Here is a 22,951-nt window from a genome sequence, read left to right on the forward strand (position 1 = left end):
CTGAGAGACATTTTCTAAATTTCAACTTGTCTATATTCTATTTGATATATCAATTCACTGTAACCTGTGGATACAGTATGCAGCTAAGTCACCCTTGAGTGTAAGTTTTCAGGACCAGGTTTTTCGTAAGTACAATACTGAGCTTTTTCCATGATGTAAGGCAACCATTAATAAAACTTTTCTTTAGCTTAATTTTTTTTCCCCTATGACAGTTCTCAATTGTGAGCAAGTATAAGAATCACCTGAGGTGTTCATTAAAATATAGATTCCTAAACTCCATCCTATACTTGCTTCAACCAGGACTTGGGTGGAGCTTAGGAGACTTTAAAATAAGCAACTTAGCTTTAAAATTTATATTTATTTCAATTCCAGTGTAGTTAGTATACAGTGTTATGTTAATTTCAGGTGAACAATATAGTGATTCAACACTTCCATACCTTACTCAGTGCTCATCAAGATAATTGTACTCTTCTGTATTATGTTAAAGTGAAATAAGTCAGAGAAAGAAAAATATCATATGATTTCACACGTATGTGGAATTTTAAGAAACAAAACAGATGAACGTAGGGGAAGAGAAGCAAAAATAAGATAAAAACAGAGAGGGAGACAAACCATAAGAGACTCTTAAATACAGAGAACAAACTAAGGGTTGCTGGTGGGGTGTTGGGTGCGGGGATGGGCTAAATGGGTGATGAGCATCAAGGAGGGCACTTGTTGGGAGGAGAACTGGGAGGAGCACTGGGTGTTATATGTAACTGATGAATCACTACATCCTATCCTGAAATCATTATTACACTGTATGTTAACTAACTTGGATTTAAATTAAAAAAAAAGATAATTGTATTCTTCATCCCCTTCACCTGCTTCACCCATTCCCTCACCCACCTCCCCTCTGATAACGATCAGTTTGTTCTCTATAGTGAAGATTCTGTGCTTTGGTTTGTCTCTTTTTTTCCGCTTTGTTCATTTGTTTTATTTCTTAAATTCCACATATGAGTGAAATCATATGGTATTTATTTTTTTCTCTGACAGGCTTATTTTGCTTAGCATTATACCCTCTAGATCCAGCCATGTTGTTGCAAATGGTAAGATTTAATTCTTTTTTATGGATGAATAATATTCCACTGTGTGTGTGTGTGTGTGTGTGTGTGTGTGTGTGTGTGTATGTGTGTGTATATACACCATATCTTCTTTATGCATTCTTCTATCAATGGACACTTGGGCTGTGTTCATAACTGCCTCCTTAAGTAATTTAGAGGAGAATACTTTATGAAGAAAGAGACCCTTGGATAGAAGAAGTAATCACTAGCTAAACCAGATGCAAGCCCCTCTGTGAAGTAAAATATGGTTTAATATGGCCAAAGAGACCCATTTTACAGAAGCAAACCAGCCCTGGAGAAGCCTAGTCATGTCAACATTGTCTAGAATTGGGCTAGAACTGACCCTAACTAGAATAGGATGCTGGCTTTAGAACATCCAAAGTAGGTTCTCTGGGGGGAATTAATCAGATAGAAGGCAACAACACTGAATTGTCCCATAGACCTATAACATCAGTAAATACTAATTGTGAGCTATTGTGGACACTGGAATTATAGGGATATGTTTGACATGTCGTATTTGATGGATGTCAGTTTCCTTTCTTTCTTTTGGTATTTTATGGCCTGTCTTCTTGTGAAAGGTAGGTGGTGGGTAGAAGAATCATCAGTCAAATTGATTAGGTACTGAAGAAAACAATGAAGTTTCTGGGTAGGAGCTGAAGTCAATAGAGGTGTGGGACTCCTAAAAGGAAATTGTATGTTTCATCCTGCTGGCTCCTCTGTTTGGCACAAGGGATCTGATTTTGTACTTATTGTCTCATAAAGCTAATGCCAATCCTACAGTAAAAATGATTTATGTTGAACTTGAGATTTCTCACGGTAAAAATTCCTCTTAGTCCTGGTCCTTTTACAGCTAACAGCGGGTTCTCAGCCCTTAATTACTCCAGGCTGGCATGTAGCTGCAGGTATCTGAAGGCCTTTAGTTTGTAGGATTAGTTTCTAATCCAATACTAACCATGCTTGAAAGCATTTATGTGCCTCATTCCGACCACAGTGGGGTCCCCTGTCTTGCTGCTTTAAGACACTCTCCTGAGAGTAACTTGCATTGTCCACAGACTCCTTCTTAGAGCCCTGCACTAGTCCACCAAACTGGACCTGTGAGGCAGGGATGGCTCACAAGTGTGTGACCCGTGCACTTGCACAAGGTCTTTTGCTTAGAATGGCCTCACACTTAGATTAATGCTCTTTGGTTGTCATTTTGAAATTTTAGTAATTTTACCTTTGAATTGTTTTTTTAAGCAAAATCAAAAGGGACTCCAGGGGGACAACAGAGAGTGCATGCGAGTAGAGATACACACAATATGTGTTTCCCATCCCTTGCTCTCAAGTTCTCATGAACATTCCTGACGCCCCATCGTGAGCGTAGAATTCTAAGGGACCTATGTGTGAAGGAGTCATGTGATTGAGTGTTGTGGGGGGAGGGAGGACTCTGGCAGCAATGAGAGACCATGCTTTCCCTTGAACTACAACTTGCTTCAGATACTGAAAGAAGGTGATAGCATTCAAAGAGATGTGAATAATCAAGGAAACTTTCTTACTCATGTTACTTTCCTGTATTAGCTAAACATTTAGGCTGAAAAGGATGATGTAGAGGTAAAGGAAAAAACAGGGCAACCCAGAGTTCCCTACTTTCAGTCTTCCCTTAATCATTTGAAAGCTGGAGAGTGTTGATAGAATATATGTGCATATTAAGAAGCAAAATAAAAAGCTGAGCTAGTTTTATGCATGGAACTGATACAGTATTCTGTTAAGAATGAAATGCATATGCATGTACAAGCTGCAAAATACAAATTGTATAATTTTGGTGACTCTGCACATGAGTTAAATGCTCTTATATTTCCATTTAAATATGGCATTGTACAACATAAAGATGAACAGTAAAATCCATGCTAATGAATAAAATTTAAAATTTTTATTTAGTTAAAATGAGATTAAATAGCAAACCAAAAGCACCATGACAAATTGAGAGAGAGTCTGTGGAAGAAAAGGAAAAGCTTCATATTTTAGTACATTTAAAGGCACATTTTCCTGCCTTTTGAACCACGAGACTCACATTTTACATAGCTGGCCCTGCTCCTGAGTGCCAGTACCAGGGCAGAGAAGATTTGACATTTCTACGACATTGTAACCCATGTGATTTGGACTAAATGGTTGCTCTCTGGAAGCTCATGTCACCATTCTTAGCCTGCATCCATTTTATTAACATAGAAAAGACACAAATACACACATGCGTGTGCACACACACACATACCCTGATGGACATAAGTAGAATCAAGGACATGGCCTCAGTAGAGTCTAACCTGATTCAGGTTCTGTTTCAGGGACCTCTGGCACTTGAGGTTCCTCAGGTAAGGATCCCCTGGTCTCCTCGGCTACTTCCAGGGCCTCAGACCCTTCCTGAGCTTCAGACTCCTCACCTTCAATCTCCTCTTCAGTCTCTGGATCAGTCTCTTCTAGTTCTAAAAAAAAAAAAAAAGATTAGGAGAAAAAAATTATTATTCGGTTTAGGTTAACAAATATTTAATTGGATGTCAAGGATTCTGATAAGTGCTGAGGCCAAAACAAAGAATAAGGAATGGCCTTGCCCTCCTGGAGCATGGGGTTTAATGAGGGAGACAGATACAATGTCTACATATTTTATCTATTAAAATGTAGTGGTAAAAGATGACAGTCATGTGCTCCGAGTGCTAGGGGAACATGGGGCTAAGGGTTTTAACAGTAAAAAACTGGAAACAGCCCAGAAGGCCATTCAATAAGGAAATGGCTAGAACTGCACTGATGTGGAGCCATTAGCTATGTGTGGCTGTTGAGCACTTGAGATGTGGCTAATCCAAATTGAGGTGTGCTGCAAATATAAAATACACAATGGATTTCAAAGGCTTAGAATGAAAAACTGAATGCAAAGTACATTCAGAAATTTTTGCACTGATTACATTAAATAATTACATTATTATTAAAAAATAATCTTCTGTGTATATTAAGTAAAATATAATTAATGTCACTTGTTTCTTTTTGCTTTTATGTAGCTACTAGGAAATTTAAAGTTACATATGTGACTTGCATTGTATTTCTATTGGGCAGCATGAGGCTAGATTTAACGTATACATGACAGATTTTCTTATACCTAATTGCAAATAATGGAATATGTTGATTCGTATGTCAAATGTAAATTTTGAAAGCATAATTCCAAGTTTTATGGAGTTGCATGTAAATCTTTCAGGAAGAAGATGCGGTGAACAGTGTCAGAAAACCTATCTCCTTGGGGTGCCTGGGTGGCTCAGTTGGTTGGGCATCCGACTTCGGCTCAGGTCATGATCTCGTGGTCCGTGAGTTCGAGCCCCGCGTCAGGCTCTGTGCTGACAGCTCAGAGCCTGGAGCCTGTTTCAGATTCTGTGTCTCCCTCTCTCTCTGACCCTCCCCCGTTCATGCTGTCTCTCCCTGTCTCAAAAATAAATAAACGTTAAAAATAAAAATTAAAAAAAAGAAAGAAAACCTATCTCCTCAATTCCTTTTAATATATTCATGAAATTAAAAAACAAGATATTTCTATGCAGATGATACGAGAAAATGAATGAGCCTGTTTTCTGGACTCTTGTGGAAATTTCTTCCTCCACTGATTACCTTCCAAGACTATCTGGTATGAGATACCTCTGGCATCTGAATGTTAATCTAAATCTGGATGATTAAGCACCCAGAGCACAGCAACCCCAAGTGTTTTTTCTTATAGGTCTGGGTCTGTACCAGGACTACAGTGCATGTGGCTTCCAAGTAGGTGACTTACATTGTGGTGACTCTTTTGTGTTACATAGAGGAATTTATGGTGATGCACACAAGGAAGAAGTAGCGTTTGCAGAATCTGACCAGGGCTTGGCATGACATTATGTGCTGTACGGCCGAAACTCACAATGTCTTTCAACTGAGTATCTTCTCATAGTAAAAAAAAATTATCAAATGCCTAACATGCATACATGTAGTTATTTTTAAGTTGAATTCTTTTTTTTTTTAAGTTTATTTATTTTTTGGGCGCCTGGGTGGCTCAGTTGGTTAAGTGCCCAGCTTCAGCTCAGGTCATGATCTCACAGTTTATGAGTTCGAGCCCATCAGGTTCTGTGCTGAAAGCTCAGAGCTTGGAGCCTGCTTCAGATTCTGTCTCTCTCTCTCTCTCTCTCTCTCTCTCTCTCTGCCCTTCCCCTGCTCACTCTCTGTCTCTCTCTCTCCCAAAAATAAATAAATATTAAAAAAATTTATTTTTGAGAGAGAGAGAGCATGTGCCAGCAGGAGAGGAACAGAGAGAGAGAGCGAGAGAGAGAATACCAAGCAGGCTCTGCACTGTGAGTGCAGAGCACAATCTGGGGCTCGATCCCACCAACTGCAAGATCATGACCTGAGCCAAAATCAAGAGTTAGATGCTTAACCGACTGAGCCCCCAAGGTACCCCTATAAATTGAATTTTTTTCCATATTAGGTACTTTATAAAATATACAAATGAAGAGTTTATATAATGATGCTGAGAAGTGTAAAAAGTTCTAATACTTTTTCTAGAATTCTAATGGCTAATCTGTGTACCAGATAAGTCAGGAATGGATTGAAAAATGTGTTAAGATCCTTATACTATCTGCGATTTTACTAAGTATGTGTTGTATTAGTTGTCTATTGCTTCATAATAAAGAACTCCAAAATTTAGTGATTAAAACAACAATAACCACATGTTATCCTTGCAGGTCCTGGGGTCGGGATTTTGGGGGTGGCTTGACCGGTGGCTCTGTCTTTGGGTCTCTCATGAAGTCAAATGAAGATGTTGGTCAACGCTGCAGTCTCTGAAAACCTGTCTGGGGCTGGAGGACTGACTTCTGAGGTGGCCACTCAAAGCCTGAATGAGCTTCCCAGGGAGCAGGGAGAGATTAGCCCTGAGTTAAGTCCTGACCCACAGAAACGTGTACGGAATACAAATGTGGCTCTTTTATAGTTTTGGGGTGGCTTGTTGCCAGCAAAGGAAAACTGAAATAGACACTTTTTACTCTTTTGAATCATGGACCCTTCTGGCAGTCTGATGAAACTTATGGGCCCTCCTTAGAATAATGTTTTCAAACCCATAAAATAAAATTCATAAGAATCCAATTATATTGAAATGTAGGTATGAAGATATCAAAATAAATTTTGTGCTGTAGGAAATTTGTGAACTTTACTAATGCATTAAATAACAACAGGTAGCAATTGGTTTAATAACTATCATCATTTTGAAATAGTAATAAGCATAACCAGGATATATAAAACTGTAATGTGACATGAAAGTATTTTTGTTCCTATTGGTGACAAAGTCAAGATACTACTGATACTATTATGGTTTGTTGCCTATATTAATTACCAGTTGAAGGAAATATTAAATTTCAGATAAAGGTTAGGGAAAATAAAGTTGTAGTTACTTCCCCATTCAAGCTCACAGGCCTCTGAATTTTATCCATGAACCCTAGGCTAAGAGCTTCAGTCTTTTTTTTTTTTTTTTAATTTTTTTTTTTTAACATTTATTTATTTTTGAGACAGAGAGAGACAGAGCATGAACGGGGGAGGGGCAGAGAGAGAGGGAGACACAGAATCGGAAGCAGGCTCCAGGCTCTGAGCCATCAGCCCAGAGCCTGACGCGGGGCTCGAACTCAAGGACCACGAGATCGTGACCTGAGACGAAGTCGGACGCTCAACCGACTGAGCCACCCAGGTGCCCCAAGAGCTTCAGTCTTAAAAGAAACTTTTGGAATAAATTCTTCTGTAATGGAGATAGAAGTTTAAGTTCAAAGAAAATAGGTATAGCAGGAGATTGGCTGTTTTCTCAACTTCCCCAGGAATCCTTCTACCAGAATTCCAGCAGCCGTGTGTCGTACATGACGAGGGCAGCTGTTTTACGACATGCTGCATATGATCCATGTAGAGGGTGCACACGTAGGTATCTGTGTGGGAGCTCTTTTCCTATGACTCCATTACTCTAGTCACCATATATAATTTATTATCTAAATTGGAACACTGAGAATGAAAGTGGATCAAATAAATATTTCAATACCACAGGCATAAACCTAGACTCTCATGGGCAAACAGGGATATATGGTCACCTTGTCTGTAATTCACTTGAAATACTGCAGTTTCCTGCAGTAACAATACAAAATTAAATGACACATTATTAGTGATATAAATCTGTGTTTGCCTTTTGCTTTCTCATTCATAGCTTCCAACAGGCTTTGGTTTTCTTGTATTCTCAATGCCTCTTCAGTGGCTTTTCTGAAACGAAAATAATTTTAATTTCGTACTTAAAATTTATATAAATCATGATCAAAAGATTAGAAGAAAACTAGTCAAACTGTTCACAGTAATTATCTCTGGATGCTGGCATTATGAGATTTTTTTCTTTTACTTATCATTTTTTGCATTTAAAAATTTTCTAGGGGCACCTGGGTGGCTCAGTCAGTTAAGTGTCCGACTTCGGCTCAGGTCATGATCTCACGGTTCGTAAGTTTGAGGGCCGTGTCAGGCTCTGTGCTGACAGCTCAGAGCCTGGAGCCTGCTTCCGATTCTGTGTCTCCCCCTCTCTCTCTACCCCTCCCCTGCTTGTGTGCTGTCTCTCTCTCTCTCTCTCTCTCTCTCTCAAAGGTGAATAAACATTTAAAAAATGATAATAAAATAAAATAAAAATTTTCTATATTGAATAAATAGATAATTATCTTTGTAATCAGAAAAATTATTTCCTTATTTCCATTCAACACAGAAATAATGAAATTTGGAGACTTGAAATATAAAAATATAAATATCTGGAGGGAATCTGTTTTTCACTAGGGTTGAAGCACTAAGCCTGCCTTCATGATGAAGACAGGTATAAGGAAAGCTAGTAAAGTGATGAAGTAAAGCAATACTTGTTAAAATTAAAATTTGTATACCTTTGACCTAAAATTCTATATCTAGGAATTAACTCTCGAGAATTGACATACTACTGTACAAAGACACATGAATAATAATGTCGATTGCATTTAAAAAAAAAAAAAACCAAAAAATTGTATCAAGTATTCACCAACAGGGGATGAATTAAGTAGAGCCTATTCATACTGGTTGCCCACGCTGGGGCAGTTTTTCTGACTGTTCTGTAAATCTGTCCTTCTCCATATTCAGTGTTCTTTGCATCCTTTTCTCCATCTTGTGAAAATCTAATTATTTCTATTCTTTTCAAAAGACACTGCTATACTTCTTTTGCCAACAGATGTATTTCTTGTTACTAGGGAATGTTCTCTCATTTAGGTATTCTAAATCCTGCAATGTCGCCTGCAGTCGTGGTGTAATTCGAGTTCTCTTTGTTCATGACCCGGACCTCTGAGACTCCTGGATATTCTTTCTTCACCCCTTCCCCATGTGACTGCGTGCCCATCAGCAGTCATCCTGTTTATTTCAGGCAGGGCTCTTTTGTGAACCTTTCCTTGTCCACAGCCTAAATATAGTAAGCCACTGCTAAGAATCTAAGACTTGACAAGAATGAGGAAGAATTTTGCTGTCAGTTGTTAGTCACTTCTACAAAACCACCTGGATAAATGAGTCAAAGACAAAATGGAAGGACGGAAATTATCTTGGACTTGACTGGCACATCTGTAAACTGCTGCTATAAAAGCTGCAGAATTCAGTGTGTCTGTAGATATTTGGCCCAAGTTGTAATTTTTAATCCTGTTAATTTTATCTCCTTTCCAACTGAGACGCAAGGCCTGTAAATGACTTTTCTTTTTTCTTTTTAACAGTTTTAAATTTCACTCTCCAGCATATGAAAAAATGTTTGTTTAAAAATACTCATGTTGAATTTTCAAAATATAGAAATTAGAAAATATACAGAACACATAAAGATGCAGAAAAGCTTGTTTCAATCTGGGCAAATCTTTGCCTGTAAGAAGTTTACAAAGATGTGACAATTTGGAATCAAAAGAGGTAACAATTGATTATAGAGACAGCTCACAGAGTTCCATAGGATAAAAGGGAAATGAAGGTAGAGTAGGGAGAAAGTGAGTTCTCTTTTCCTTTTTTAAAAAAATGATACATGTGGGCGCCTGGGTGGCTTAGTCAGTCAAGTGTCCCGACTCCTGGTTTGGGCTCAGGCATAATCTCAAGGTTGTGGGATCAAGCCCTGTGTTGAGCTCTATACTGACAGAGTGGAGCCTGCTTGGGATTCTCTCTCTCCTCCCTCTGTTCCCCCTGCTATGCATGCACTCTCTCCCTCCCTCTCTCTCTCTCACTCTCTCTCTCAAAAAAAGATACATGTATATGTAGTATGTATTCTAAATTATCTCCTTAAAATGTTGCAGACCTTCAGTCTAAAAACCACATGAACTTTGTTTTACTCTTGTGTTAATATCTTCATCTGTTCTCAAATATTTCCATTTCTCATACACTGGGAAAAAATTAGGTAATCCCTTAAACCTTAGCAGGTGGTAGCTCCATTTATAAGAAAACTTATAAAAGTTGAAAGCAAATGTAATACATTTGTAATTATTGTCTGAATCAATATCTTGTACTCAATATATCAAACACTTTTATTAAATAACCTAACTAAATTATATTTCATATATTTTGGTATTGAGTTCTTAAAGGAATGGCTAACTTAGATGAAGAGTAAACACTGAAAAAAAAATCCCTCTGACATACACTTATCAGTTATCTGCCTCCCCTGCCCCTCATTACGTGCCTCCCAGCTTCATAATTTCTAGAGTTCAAAGAGGCTCCTAAATCCCAGCTCTAACTGCTGATATCTGAGGGGAAAGGAAATAGCATTCGAGAAAGCTCCTGTCTATAGGTGTTGTCCTTAACAGCAGGAGCTTTGGTGGATTAGCATAAAGAAATTTAATTCTTACATTATCACTTTGAGAAGCAGGAATCCCAGTGGATGAATTACAATCTAAAGCACGTTTCAGCAAGAAAGAACAATTAGCAAATTAAGTCACTGCTTCTTTTCATATTTTATTCTCCCATCTGAAGAACCTGATAATTTATTAAAGTTTAGTTCTTGACCCTGCCATGGACAAATAGATAGGTGCTCACATTTGTAAAAGCTCTTCATTGCACCCAGACTGGAAAATAAACTTTGATGTTGAGCTTGCCAACTATAAATAATTAGTCTTGTTTTCTCCTTATGTAGAACATAGTCAGGGTTCAGATTTTAGTTATTTCACACAAGTGTACTTTCATTTACTTTTTATCATGTTATTCTTCAATTTGTGGATACTAGTCAGCGAAATTATTTAAGTCACAGACAAATATGGTAAAAAAAAGTCTTGCTTGCGCTCAGTTTTTTTTACAGTGTCTTTTGAGAGTCAACATCTGATCTAGAGTAAGTTTGATTTCGGGCTGCGAAAATGCCCAACTCGGTACTTTAGAGAATCTGAAAGTATTTGTAAAACTACTGTTTGTTTTGTTTTGTTTTTTAAGAATTGGATCTACTTAGTGGACCATTGTTTTGTTATTAAAGATATTTCATAAATGTAGCTTGTAAATAGATATAAAAGATTCGTTAACTTGTTTTATTAAGCCAGGCAGATTTTACCTTGCTTCTTCTTCCTCTTTTTTTTTCTTTTGTAGTTCATCTAATAATCTTTCCAAAATCTTAGAGTCAATTTCAGGTTTATTCTCTAAATACAGTCTATTCAGTAAATATTTTCCTGAAATATAAAGAGAATAACATTAACTTTGAAGCTCTATAAAATACAGTGAGATATATTTTGGAAATTAACAATGAAAAATTATTTCTGCCTAAATCCAAATACATTTTCCTTTAAGCATTTATCTAAGTAGAGCCCAGGTTCTTTAAAATACTGAGACCATCTCAAATCCTTTCTAAGAGATATATATTGGCATGTTAAAAATAATTAAAACATGAAAAGAGATAATATTTATTTCCCCCCCTTGAAACTCTTTTCAAATATATTTCCTTAAAAGGCAAGATGACAGAATATTCTTAGCCCCCATGTCAAAAATTAGTTAACCATAGGTGTAGGGGTGTATTTCTGGGCTCTTTATTCTAGGTGTCAGTTTTTGTGCCAGTACCATACTGCTTTGATTATTATAGCTTTGTCCAAAGGGATGGAATAGTTAAAATTGAGTTCTTCTATCTTTATATACTTAATATTTCCCATTTGAGGTGAATAAGAACAGGTATATAGTCTCTACTCTCAGCCTTATATATTTCTCATTTAGAAGTTATAGTGCTGACTGGGAATGGGGTGTTAAACTGAGCACCAAAGAATAATTGTTCGGGCCTGATGGAACATCCAGGGATCCAGCACGCTATCCCTGGCCATCTACTTGGTGAATGGATGTCTCATTTTGTGTACCTCTAAGTCATGAAGGGATTGTTGGGGTGGAATATGTACCTAGGGAGAGTGGAGAGTTTTCCATTTTGTATTGTAACTAAACATTATCATCAAGAAAAACTTCACTTTCAAATCTACATGATGAATATATACCAACCATTGTTTTCTGTATCTGATAAGCAGATTACTAAGTCAGGTATAATTCCTTTCTCGACTAAGACTATCCACAGTTCTTTTATAATAGGGCAGTTGTCCAGGATCCATCCTCCATGTTTTGGGGCGCTAGAAGACCTATTTGTGTTTTCTTCAACAGCCTGTTAAGAATGACACACTGGTATTACCATCACAGCCATAGAAGTCAAGGATACTCTTTGATGTATCATTTTTGTGGACCTTAACCAATTATCTTTCAAATTCTCACTGGAAAGAAAAAAAAAAAGAATCAGTTTATTTTAAAAGGGAAAATTCTAAGGAAATCAACTAAGTTTTAAAAATTAAGAATGGGAAGCAAAAGCCTTTATTAAATACATAGAACAATACATTTTTGCTATATGCTATTCAGTATTTTATATATATATATATATATATATATATATATATGTATATTTTTAGAGAGAGAGAGAGCATGTGCGTGCACACGTACATGAGTGGTAGAGGGGCAGAGAGAGAGAGAGAATCTCTAGCAGGTTCCACGCTCTGCATGGAGCTCAATGTGGGGCTCAATCCCACAACCCTGGGAACATGACCTGAGCCAAAATCAAGAGTCAAGTGCTCAACTGATAGAGTCACCCAGGCACCCCTGTTATTTAGTATTATAGAATTCAGATCCTGACTTAGGAGGTTTTAGGTACCAAGGGTCCATGAGTCTGCATTTCTAACATGTTCCCAGGTGACAGTTGTCCCTGGGCCACCTTTTGAGTAGCAAGGGCCCAGTCCAGCTTGCCTGTTTTAGTGACAACACTCTTCATTTCCCTTTTGCTTTTCATCCCTCATTGTGAGAGCTGAGAATGTACTGAGATGGTTGCTAAAAGCAGTAAGAGGAATCGAGGCAAAACAAAACTTGCAGGTGCTTAGGGAGTTCTGCTAAACTCTGCCCCCAACCCTCCTCCCTCAGTGCAGTAGGAACAGCCTCAACACGAGCATGGAAATTAGTGATGTGGATCTGTGAATACACCTACTCTGAGGGTTTCAAGTTTGTGTGTCACCAGGTAATCATAGGATGTTAGAAGTGAAAGGGGAAGAGATGTCACGAGGATGGGTATAACTCCCTGGCCTCTGCAGAATTTAAGATTACCTACTTTTCGAATCTCCATCTCAGTGAAGAGTCTTTTAAAAAAAGAATTTTAAACACTTTGAAATTCTTAACATAGAGAATTAGAGAAAAAGAGAAATCTATAAAAAAGATGTATAAATGAAAATAAGTCAGACAGAGAACGACAAATACTATACAATCTCACTTATATGTAGAATCTAAAAAGATGAACTCATAGAAACAGGAAACAGATATGTGGTGGCCAGAGGCAGGGGTGGGGGTGGGGGAATGAGTGCAGGGGATCAAAGGTACAAATGTACCGTTATAAGATGAATAAGTCCTGGGGATGTAATATTCAGCATAGTCTGACTATAGTTTACAACACTATATTGTATATTTTAAAGTTGCTAAGAGAGTCAATCTTAGAAGTTCTCACCACACACACACACACACACACACACACACACACACACAAACTAAGTGTGTGAAGTGATGGGTGTTAGCTAAAAGTATTGTGGTAAACATTTTGCAATATATACATAAACCATATCCTGATGTTATACACCTTAAACTAATACAGTGCTATATGTCAAATACAACTCAATAGGGGTGCCTGGGAGGCTCAGTCAGTTGAGCGTCTGGCTTCAGCTCAGGTCATGATCTCACAGTTTGTGAGTGCGAAACCGGTGTTGGGCTCTGTGCTGTCAGCTCAGAGCCTGGAGCCTGCTTCAGATTCTGCATCTCCTTCTCTCTCTGCTCCTCTCCTGCTTACATTCTGTCTCTTTCTCCCTCACAGATAAATAAACATTAAAAAAAATTAAAAAGAACTCAGTAAAACTGAAAAAAAAAGAAATATAAATGGTTAATGAAAAAAATTATTTTTGTTTTTATTTTTGAGAGAGAGAGAGAGAAAGAGAGCAAGCATGTGAGTGGGGGAGGGGCTGAGAGAGAGAGAATCCCAAGCAGGCTCTGCACCGTCAGTGTGAAGCCTGATGCTGGCTTGAACTCATGAACTGTGAGATCATGAGCAGAGCCATAATCAAGAGCTGGATGCTCAACCGCCTGAGTCACCCAGATGCCCCAACGGGTAATGAAAATTTTGCTGTCCAGTTTCAAGATATGAAAAATAAAGCAACACCAAGAGATGCAATTTATAATTTCTCCATCTCACTCAATGGTTTTGAAAAAATTTAATACCTTTGTAATATATATATTTTTTTATTTTGGAGAGAGAATGAGCACACGGGCAAGGGTGAGGGGCAGCGAGAGAGAGTGAGAGAGAATCTCAAGCAGGCTCCACACTCAGCATGGAACTCAACGCAGGGCTCAAACTCACGAACCATGAGATCATCCCCTGAGCTGACATCGAGAGTCGGATGCTCAAACGACAGAACCACCCAGGCACCACCCTTCATAGTATTTTATCAAATGAATAGATCTTATTTTGTTTAATTATTCTCTTACTGTTAAATGTTTACATCACTTACAATTTTAATATAACACTGTGATGAACATCTGTATATATAAATCCTTGCCCAAATGTTATGTATTTTTTCAGGTCAGATTCCTTAGGTCAAAAGGCATAAAAGAATGAACACTTTAAAGGCTTTTCACACACACTGACACATTGCTTCCAAAACACCTGTATCAATTTTCACTCTCCCTATGTGACTATCTCATTATAGCCTCACTAGTATAGATTATTATGCATTTTTAAAAATCTTTGGCAATTTGACAGGTAAGAATCTGTATCCCACAGTTTTAAGTTTCATATTTTTATCAAAATTTGAACATGAAAATTTTCAGTGAACCATTTGCATTTCTTCTTTGATGAAATAATCTGTTTATACCTTTTGCCCGCTTTTATATTAGGGTACCCTATTTTCCTTGATTTGTGAGAAATATTTATATTAAGGAATTAATATGTCATTATTTATTATAAATGCTTGCCCTAGTTTGATCTTTGTCCTAAAATTATGATTCTCATGTTTGTTTGTTTTTTCTTCATAGAGAGAATCACTATTAAATAGCCTCTTCGTTGAGATTTTGCTTGAACATTTTCCCACTGTGTTTGCGCAGGTCCAAATGCGGAAGTTGTATTTCTGACCTGACCTCAAGTGACTCTAAGGGAAGAGAGAAGTGAAACATTATGGGCACATGACACTGCTTCAGGAAAGGAAGTCACTGAAACAGGGCAGGGGGAAGGTGCTGCTGTTGCTGAAGTGGCACAAGGCACTCAGGCCTGGACATTTCAAAGCTGAGGGGAGGAAAGTTTCAGGAGACAAGGACCTGGGTGCCTGAGGATACACGTTTTGGATGTATAGGTAAAACAGCTTCGGTGTAGGAATCTGTTGAGGGAGATTCCCCAGTTGAGATCACTGTGGAGAGAAGGGGGAACCTGCCTTAGGATTTCATATCTGAAAGAACTCCTGAGTGTGTGGCCCAGCAGAGTGAAGGCGGGACTCTGAGCCTGGAGACTGCGCCTTGCAGGGCAAGTGGTAGGGAAGGGGCCCTTTGTGCTTGGTCTGTGTCTGGCCCCGCTGTCACCAGAGTCATGGAAGTGGGCTCTCAGGTGTCTGAGTGCTGAAAATAGTGTCACTCTCTTTGGACATCCTCAGGGAAGGGGTGAGTGAGAGAAAGTAATATTTAGAAAAATGATGTAACATTTAAATGCACTATTCATCTTTCTATCCTTTTGTGATTTTAACTTAATAAATTTTTCCCTGTATTTAATGCTGTTTTAGATTCCCTTATTCTATGTTATTTCATGTTTACTTTTAATCACTTGTGAATATATATATTATATACACATACATATATGTTTCTCACTTGTATAAACAAATATTTATCACTGTGAAAAATATCTAGAGAGAGAGAGATTGAGAGAAGGGACTGGGAGAATCAGAGGAAGCAGGACATGACACAGAGAGACAAGGGAGGCCCAGAAAAACATAATGACCATGTGACGAACACAGGTACAAGGGCAGAAATGGAGATGTTTTAGAGCAATAGCTGTGTGACCATGGAAGCAGAGCAAGACTGATGTATCACATAGAGAAGACTACAGTGACTAAAGAAATAGGTTGTGGATATGATACGCAGCCAGATAAGTCATGGGCTGAACAACATACAGTGGCAGGCTCAACGCAAAAGCCCCACTTCCCTTGACGTTGTCCTCGAGACATTTTTCTGCTAGGTACTGGGCAAATACCTTTGGTATAGTCTGTGTAACAGCTTCAGTTATCACAGGTGTGCAGAGCGATAGGGGCAGAAAAAAGTTCCCAGTGTTCCCCAGCCTCTGTTGTTGTGTGCTCTGTAGCCAGTCAAGACAGAAACCAGGGAAAAGTGCAAATGATTTAGCATGGAAAAAACTTCTGTGCATTCACCATTGCAAGGGGGTGACTCTTATTTCCCTTTGGTAGAAATGATACCTATCATTATTTCTGTATTTTTAAGACTTTAAAATACTGTTAAACTATAACTCTAAAAGATTCTAAAAATACCGAGATACAGATGTGGTTTCAGAAGCCTCCTTAACCCATCACTCTAGGGAGCCATGCCTAACTGTTCCATTTGCAAATGAAATGAAACCTATTCCCTTTTCCTGGACTGGATCATCCATTAGGCCCAAGTGCACCTGTTCTGCACATGGGCTTTGAGCTTCAGATAAGAAAGTGAAATTAGTGGGAAGCAAAATGGGAAAACAGGATACAAAAATGATTGCAGGAACAACAATTGGAAAATAAAATACAACCACGACGGTATCTAAAATAGCATCAAAATACATTACATACCTAAGAATAAACCTAATGAGAGATACTGAAGACCTCTATCCTGAAAACTACAAAACAATGCTGGGAGAAATTACAGAGCTACAGTAGTTAGTATGTGTGGTACTGGAACACAGATAGACAAATACGTCAATGGAACAGAATAGTGTCCAGAAATAGACCACACAGATAGGGCCACTTGATTTATTTTTTAATTTTTATTTATTTTTAAAGTTTATCTATTTATTTAGAGAGAGAAAGAGAGCACGCGAGAGGGGGGGCAGAGAGAGAGGGAAAGAGAGAACCTCCAGCAGGCTGTTCTGCACTGTCAGTGCTGTTCCTGACACAGGGCTTGAGCTCATGAACCAGGAGATCATGACCTGAGCCAAAATCAAGGGTTGGATGCTTAACCCACTGAGCCACCCTGGCGCCCCAGGGTCACTTGATTTATGATAGTGGGGAAAGGTTGGTCTTTTCAATAAATGGTGCCGGAATACAGCTGGATAATTGTATTAGAAAAAAATGAACCTTGATCTTCATGTTGTGGGTTAAAAAAAATCCATGTAAAAGTATGTATGTATATATTTATTATTGTTTGTTACTGAAGTACAACTGACACACAATATTAGTTTCAGCTATACAATATAGTGATTCTGCAATTATATACATTACAAAATAAAGTTTATAATTATTTACCATGATAATATAAATGTAGTCACCCTTTGTCACCATACAAAGTTATTACAATAGTGCTGATTACATTCCCTATGTTGCACTTTTCATCCCTTTGACTGATTTCTTTTTTTATTTTTATTTTTTACTTTTAATGGCCTTAGTTTTATTTATTTATTTTTTTAATTTTATTTTTAAAAAATTTACATCCAAATTAGTTAGCATATAGTGCAACAATGATTTCAGGAGTAGAATCCTTAGTGTACCTTACCCATTTAGCCCATCCCCTCCCCCCCACCCTCTCCAGTAACCCTCAGTTTGTTCTCCATATTTATGAGTCTCTTATGTTTGGTCCCCCTCCCTGTGTTTATATTATTTTTGTTTCTCTTCCCTTATGTTCATCTGTTTTGTCTCTTAAAGTACTCATATGAGTGAAGTCATATGATATTTGTCTTTCTCTGACTAATTTCACTTAGCATAATAGTCTCCATTTCCATCCATGTAGTTGCAAATGGCAAGATTTCATTCTTTTTGATTGCTGACTAATACCCCATTGTATATATATACCACATCTTCTTTATCCATTCATCCATCAATGGACATTTGGGCTCTTTCCATACTTTGGCTATTGTCCATTAGCTGCTATAAACATTGGGGTGCATGTGTCCTTTTGAAACAGCACACCTGTATCCTTTGGATAAATACCTAGTAGTGCAATTGCTGAGTTATAGGGTGGTTCTATTTTTAATTTTTTGAGGAACCTCCATACTGTTTTCCAGAGTGGCTGCCCCAGTTTGCATTTCTACCAGCAGTGCAAAAAGGTTCCTCTTTCTTTGCATCCTTGTCAACATCTGTCATTGCCTGAGTTGTTAATTTTAGCCATTCTGACTGGTGTGAGGTGGTATCTTATTGTGGTTTTGATTTGTATTTCCCTGATGATGAGTGATGTTGAGCATTTTTTCATGTGTCAGTTGGCCATCTGGATGTCTTCTTTGGAAAAGTGTCTGTCCATGTCTTTTGCCCATTTCTTCACTGGATTATTTGTTTTTTGGGTGTTGAGTTTGATAAGTTTTTTTATGGATTTTGGATACTAACCCTTTATCCATATGTCATTTGCAAATATCTTCTCCCGTTCCATTGTTTGCCTTTTAGTTTTGCTGATTGTTTCCTTTGCTGTGCAGAAGCTTTTTATTTTGATGAGGTCCCAATACTTCATTTTGCTTTTGTTTCCTGTCTCCAGAGACATGTTGAATAAGAAGTTGCTGCAGTTGAGGTCAAAGAGGTTTTTGCCTGCTTTCTCTTCAAGGATTTTGATGGCTTCCTGTCTTACATTTAGGTCTTTCATCTATTTTGAGTTTATTTTTGTGTATGATGTAAGAAAATGGTCTAGGTTCATTCTCCTGCATGTTGCTGTCCAGTTTTCCCAACACTATTTGCTGAGGAGACTGTCTTTATTCCATTGGATATTCTTTCCTGCTTTGTCAAAGATTAGCTGGCCATATGTTTGTAAATCCATTTCTGGGTTCTCTATTCTGTTCCATTGATCAAGGTGTCTGTTTTTCTGTCAGTACCATACTATCTTGATGATTACAACTTTGTAATATAGCTTGAAGTCTGGGATTGTGATACTTCCAGCTCTGGTTTTCTTTTTCAGGATTGCTTTGGCTATTCAGGGTGTTTTCTGGTTCCATACAAATTTTAGGACTGTTTGTTCTAGCTCTGTGAAGAATGCTGGTGTTATTGTGATAAGGATTGCATTGAAGGTGTAGATTGCTTTGGGTAGTATCGACATTTTAACAATATTTGTTCTTCCAATCCATGAGCATGGAATAATTTTCCATTTTTTTTGTGTGTGTCTTCTTCAGTTTCTTTCATAAACTTTCTATAGTGTATAGTTTTCAGTTTATAGTTTTTCACCTCTTTGGTTAGATTTATTCCTAGGTATTTTATGGTTTTTGGTACAATTGTAAATGGGATCGATTCCTTGATTTCTCTTTCTGCTGCTTCATTATTGGTGTATAGAAATGCAACCAATCTCTGTGCATTCATTTTATATCCTGCCACTTTGCTGAATTCATGGATTGGCAGTTTTATCTAGCAGTTCTTTGGTGGAATCTTTTGGGTTTTCTATATAGAGTATCATGTCATCTGTGAAGAGGGAAAGTTTGGCTTTCTCCTTGCTGATTTGGATGCCTTTTATTTCTTTGTATTGTCTGATTGCTGAAGTTAGGACTTCCAACACTATGTTGAATAACAGTGGCAAGGGTGAACATCTCTGTTATGTTCCTGACATTAGGGGGAAAGCTCTCAGTTTTTCCCCATGGAGGATGATATTAGTGGTGGGTCTTTCGTATATAACCTTTATGATCTTGAGGTATGATCCTTCTATCCCCACTTCCTAGAGGTTTTTATCAAGAAAGGATGCTGTATTTTGTCAAATGCTCTCTCTGCTTCTATTGAAAGGATCATCTGGTTCTTGTCCTTTCTTTATTAATGTGATGTATCACATTGATTGATTTATAGATATTGAACCAGCCCTGCATCCCAGGTATAAATCCCACTTTATAATGGTGAATAATTCTTTCAATGTATTGTTGGATCCGGTTGACTAGTATGTTGTTGAGAATTTTTGCATCCATGTTCATCAGGGAAATTGGTCTATAGTTCTCCTTTTTACTGGGGTCTTTGTCTGGTTTTAGAATCAAGGTAATGCTGGCCTCATAGAATGAGTTTGGAAGTTTTCCTTTCATTTCTATTTTTTGGAATAGTTTCAAAAGAATAGGTATTAACTCTTCTTTAAATGTTTGGAAGAATTCCCCTGGAAAGCCATCCAGCCCTGGGCTCTTGATTTTAGGAAGATTTTTGATTACTAATTCCATTTCTTTACTGGTTTTGGGTCTGTACAAATTTTCTATTTCTTCCTGTTTCAGTTTTGGTAGTTTGTATGTTTCTAGGGATTTGTCCATTTCTTCCAGATTGCCCAAATTATTGGCATATAATTGCTCATAATACTCTCTTATTATTGTTTGTATTTCTGCAGTTGGTTGTGATCTCTTCTCTTTCATTTTTGATTTTATTTATTTGGGTCCTTTCCTTTTTCTTTTTGATCAAACTGGCTAGGGGTTTATCAATTTTGTTAATTCTTTCAAAGAACCAGCTCCTGGTTTCATTGCTCTGTTCTACTGATTTTTTGTTTTTGTTTGGTTTCGATAGCATTGATTTCTGCTCTAATCTTTATTGTTTCCCATCTTCTGTTGGTTTGGGGTTTTATTTGCAGTTCTTTTTCCAGCTCGTTAAGGTGTAAGGTTAGGTTGTGTATCTGAGACCTTTTTTCCTTCTTTAGGAAGGCCTGGGTTGCTATATACCTCTCTCTTATGACTGCCTTTGTTGCATCCCAGAGGTTTTGGACTGTGGTGTTATCATTTTCATTGGCTTCTATGTACTTTTTAATTTCCTCTTTAACTTCTTGGTTAACCCATTCATTCTGTAGTAGGACGTTCTTTAATCTCCAACTATTTGTTGTCTTTCCAAATTTTTCTTGTGGTTGATTTCACTTCATAGTGTTGTGGTCTGAAAATATGCGTGGTAAGATCTCGATCTTTTTGTACTTGTTGAGGGCTGATTTGTGTCCCCGGATGTGATCTATTCTGGAGAATGTTGCATGTGCACTCGAGAAGAATGGTATTCCACTGCTTTAGGATGAAATTTTCTGAATATATCTGTCAAGTCCATCCGACCCAGTGCGTCATTCAAAGCCGTTGTTTCTATGTTGATTTTCTTCTTAGATGATCTGTCCATTGCTGTCAGATCATGATCCCAGCATTGTGGGATCAAGACCCACACTGAGCATGGAGCCTGTTTAAGACTCTCACTCAGGACACCTGGATGGTGCAGTGGGATAAGCATCTGACTTCGGCTTAGGTCATGATCTCATGATTTGTGAGTCTGAGCCCCGTGTTGGGCTCTGCACTGACAGCTCAGAGCCTGGAGCTTACTATGAATTCTTTGTCTCCCTCTCTCTCTCTACCCCTCCCCCGCTTGTGCATGTTCTCTCTCTCACTCTGTCTGAAAAATAAACGTTAAAAAAAAGATTCCTTCTGTCTCTCTCTCCCTCTGCCCCCTCCCCACCACTGGCGCTCATGCATTCTCTCTTTTAAATAAAATAAATAAATAAATAATTAATAAAAAAAAAATCTAATGTGACTTAAACTCCTCCACAATCCCAGAGTGGCAGTTTATCATCTAGTGACACTACATACATTCCTATATATATCAGAAATGCTTTGGTACTCCCTGTAGATTTGTATCCTCCAGAATAAACTCTGAAGAGAATGGAGAAATTTTTCCGTGAAGGGTCAGGATGGGGCTTCCATCATGCTAAAGACCTGCTGCACTTGTATGTCTCTCCTCTGGGATGCTCTGTCTCACCTTCCATGCAGAGATGACCATCTTGACCTTAGTGGGATTCCTATACCTTGCACATATCTACTTATCACTTAGTACATGATAGCTCATTTCATCAGCCTTCCCCACCTGACTGATGGCTCCTTAAAGAGTTGCGTTTAATTCATCTTCATAGCCCTAGAATCTAGCATATTAAAGGGCAAGCAGTAGGTTCTCAGAATGTTTCTTTTCTAAAAAATTTTTTAAGTTTATTTATTTGGAGGTTGGGAGGGGGGAGAGCACAGTGGGGGAGGAATAGAGAGAGGGAAAGAGAGAATCCCAAGCAGGCTCTGTGCTGTCAGTGCAGAGCCCGATGTGGGGCTCAAACTCACAAACCATGAGATTATGACCTGGGCTGAAATCAAGAGCTGGACACCTAACCGACTGAGCCACCCAGGCACCCCTGTCAGAGTGTTTCTGAAGGAATCAGTTGATGACAAAACAACCTGAAGACATGCAGAAGAAGTTGAAAGATCTCTATGGGAAGCTCAGAGGGGGACAGCAATTCATCCTGGGTACAGTCTGGGACTCAAGGAGCCTACCCAATGTGTTATAGAGTGGTGCTATACTCTCAAAATATTTTTTTCTCCTCCCAACATTTAATTATATCACTTTCAAATTACATAGAAATACCAAAGAAATTCATTGAGAGTCCAAAACAGATTTGTTGTCTTTGACTGTTGCTCTGAATGCTTACTCAAGGTCCCTGTACCAAACAGACCCATATGGATATCTTGTTCTTTATAAACCAGAGATAAACCTGGTTTGCCATCAGTAAGACAAAGCATCTGAGGCTTCATTTTCCCCTTAGATTGGAAAATCACTTGTGTGTCCATCCATTTCCCCTATGAACACATGTTCAAGGTGGTTGGATGAAATAATTTAGCTATGGAGTAAAATTTGTCTTGGTTAACAACTAATTAGCTCATAGATGAAATATCTATTTTGGCACTGGCTTCCTATGCACCATATTTTAACCAACTGAACTCTGTTAAACAAAAGTTAATAAAGAATTAATTCCAAAGCTATGAAATTACATTGCATAGTTGTTGAAATTAAAAATTACTAAGCATAAATGTTTGGATCTGGATTTCTTACCTCTTTGATGATTTCCTCTAGGATTTCAGCATGTTTTTCATATGGATGTTCAAAGTTCATATCCTTTGTCATTTTTACAGTCTCCTCTATTATAGAAAGAACCTCTGGATGATCTGCAGTTACCTCTTCTATTGAGTCTTCTGTTGAATCTAAAGTAAAATAACCTAATGCCATTAATAATTTTAGTGGGCAATGCTATTTGCAATAGAACATGATAGTTAACACTTGACCCCCCAAAATAGTATCTTTGTGTTTATTGCTGTACATGCTCCAAGAAGGGGGAAATAGTCTAGGGAG

General features: G+C 38.0%; 1 protein-coding gene across 5 annotated transcripts in view; it reads right to left on the bottom strand.

Moving 5' to 3' along the window:
- The window catches only part of AK9 (adenylate kinase 9), a 131,738-nt gene that overhangs the window by 57,943 nt on the left and 50,844 nt on the right, over positions 1-22,951 (bottom strand). For 4 of the 5 annotated variants that reach the window (XR_003968925.1, XM_030316128.1, XM_030316126.1 and 1 more), the window contains 5 exons: positions 22,655-22,803; positions 11,577-11,733; positions 10,654-10,768; positions 7,291-7,364; positions 3,398-3,556 (listed from right to left, as the gene is read on the bottom strand). Coding sequence is in view for 4 of the 5 variants with exons in the window: in XM_030316128.1 (XP_030171988.1) it covers positions 3,398-3,556; positions 7,291-7,364; positions 10,654-10,768; positions 11,577-11,733; positions 22,655-22,803 (654 nt within the window). In the remaining variant the exon portion in view is untranslated. Of the gene's footprint in view, positions 1-3,397; positions 3,557-7,290; positions 7,365-10,653; positions 10,769-11,576; positions 11,734-22,654; positions 22,804-22,951 lie in introns of those variants that run through there. The other variant, XM_030316132.1, reaches the window with a different exon arrangement.

The sequence above is a fragment of the Lynx canadensis genome, chromosome B2, assembly GCF_007474595.2.
Source record: "Lynx canadensis isolate LIC74 chromosome B2, mLynCan4.pri.v2, whole genome shotgun sequence".
Taxonomy (NCBI): Eukaryota; Metazoa; Chordata; class Mammalia; order Carnivora; family Felidae; genus Lynx; species Lynx canadensis.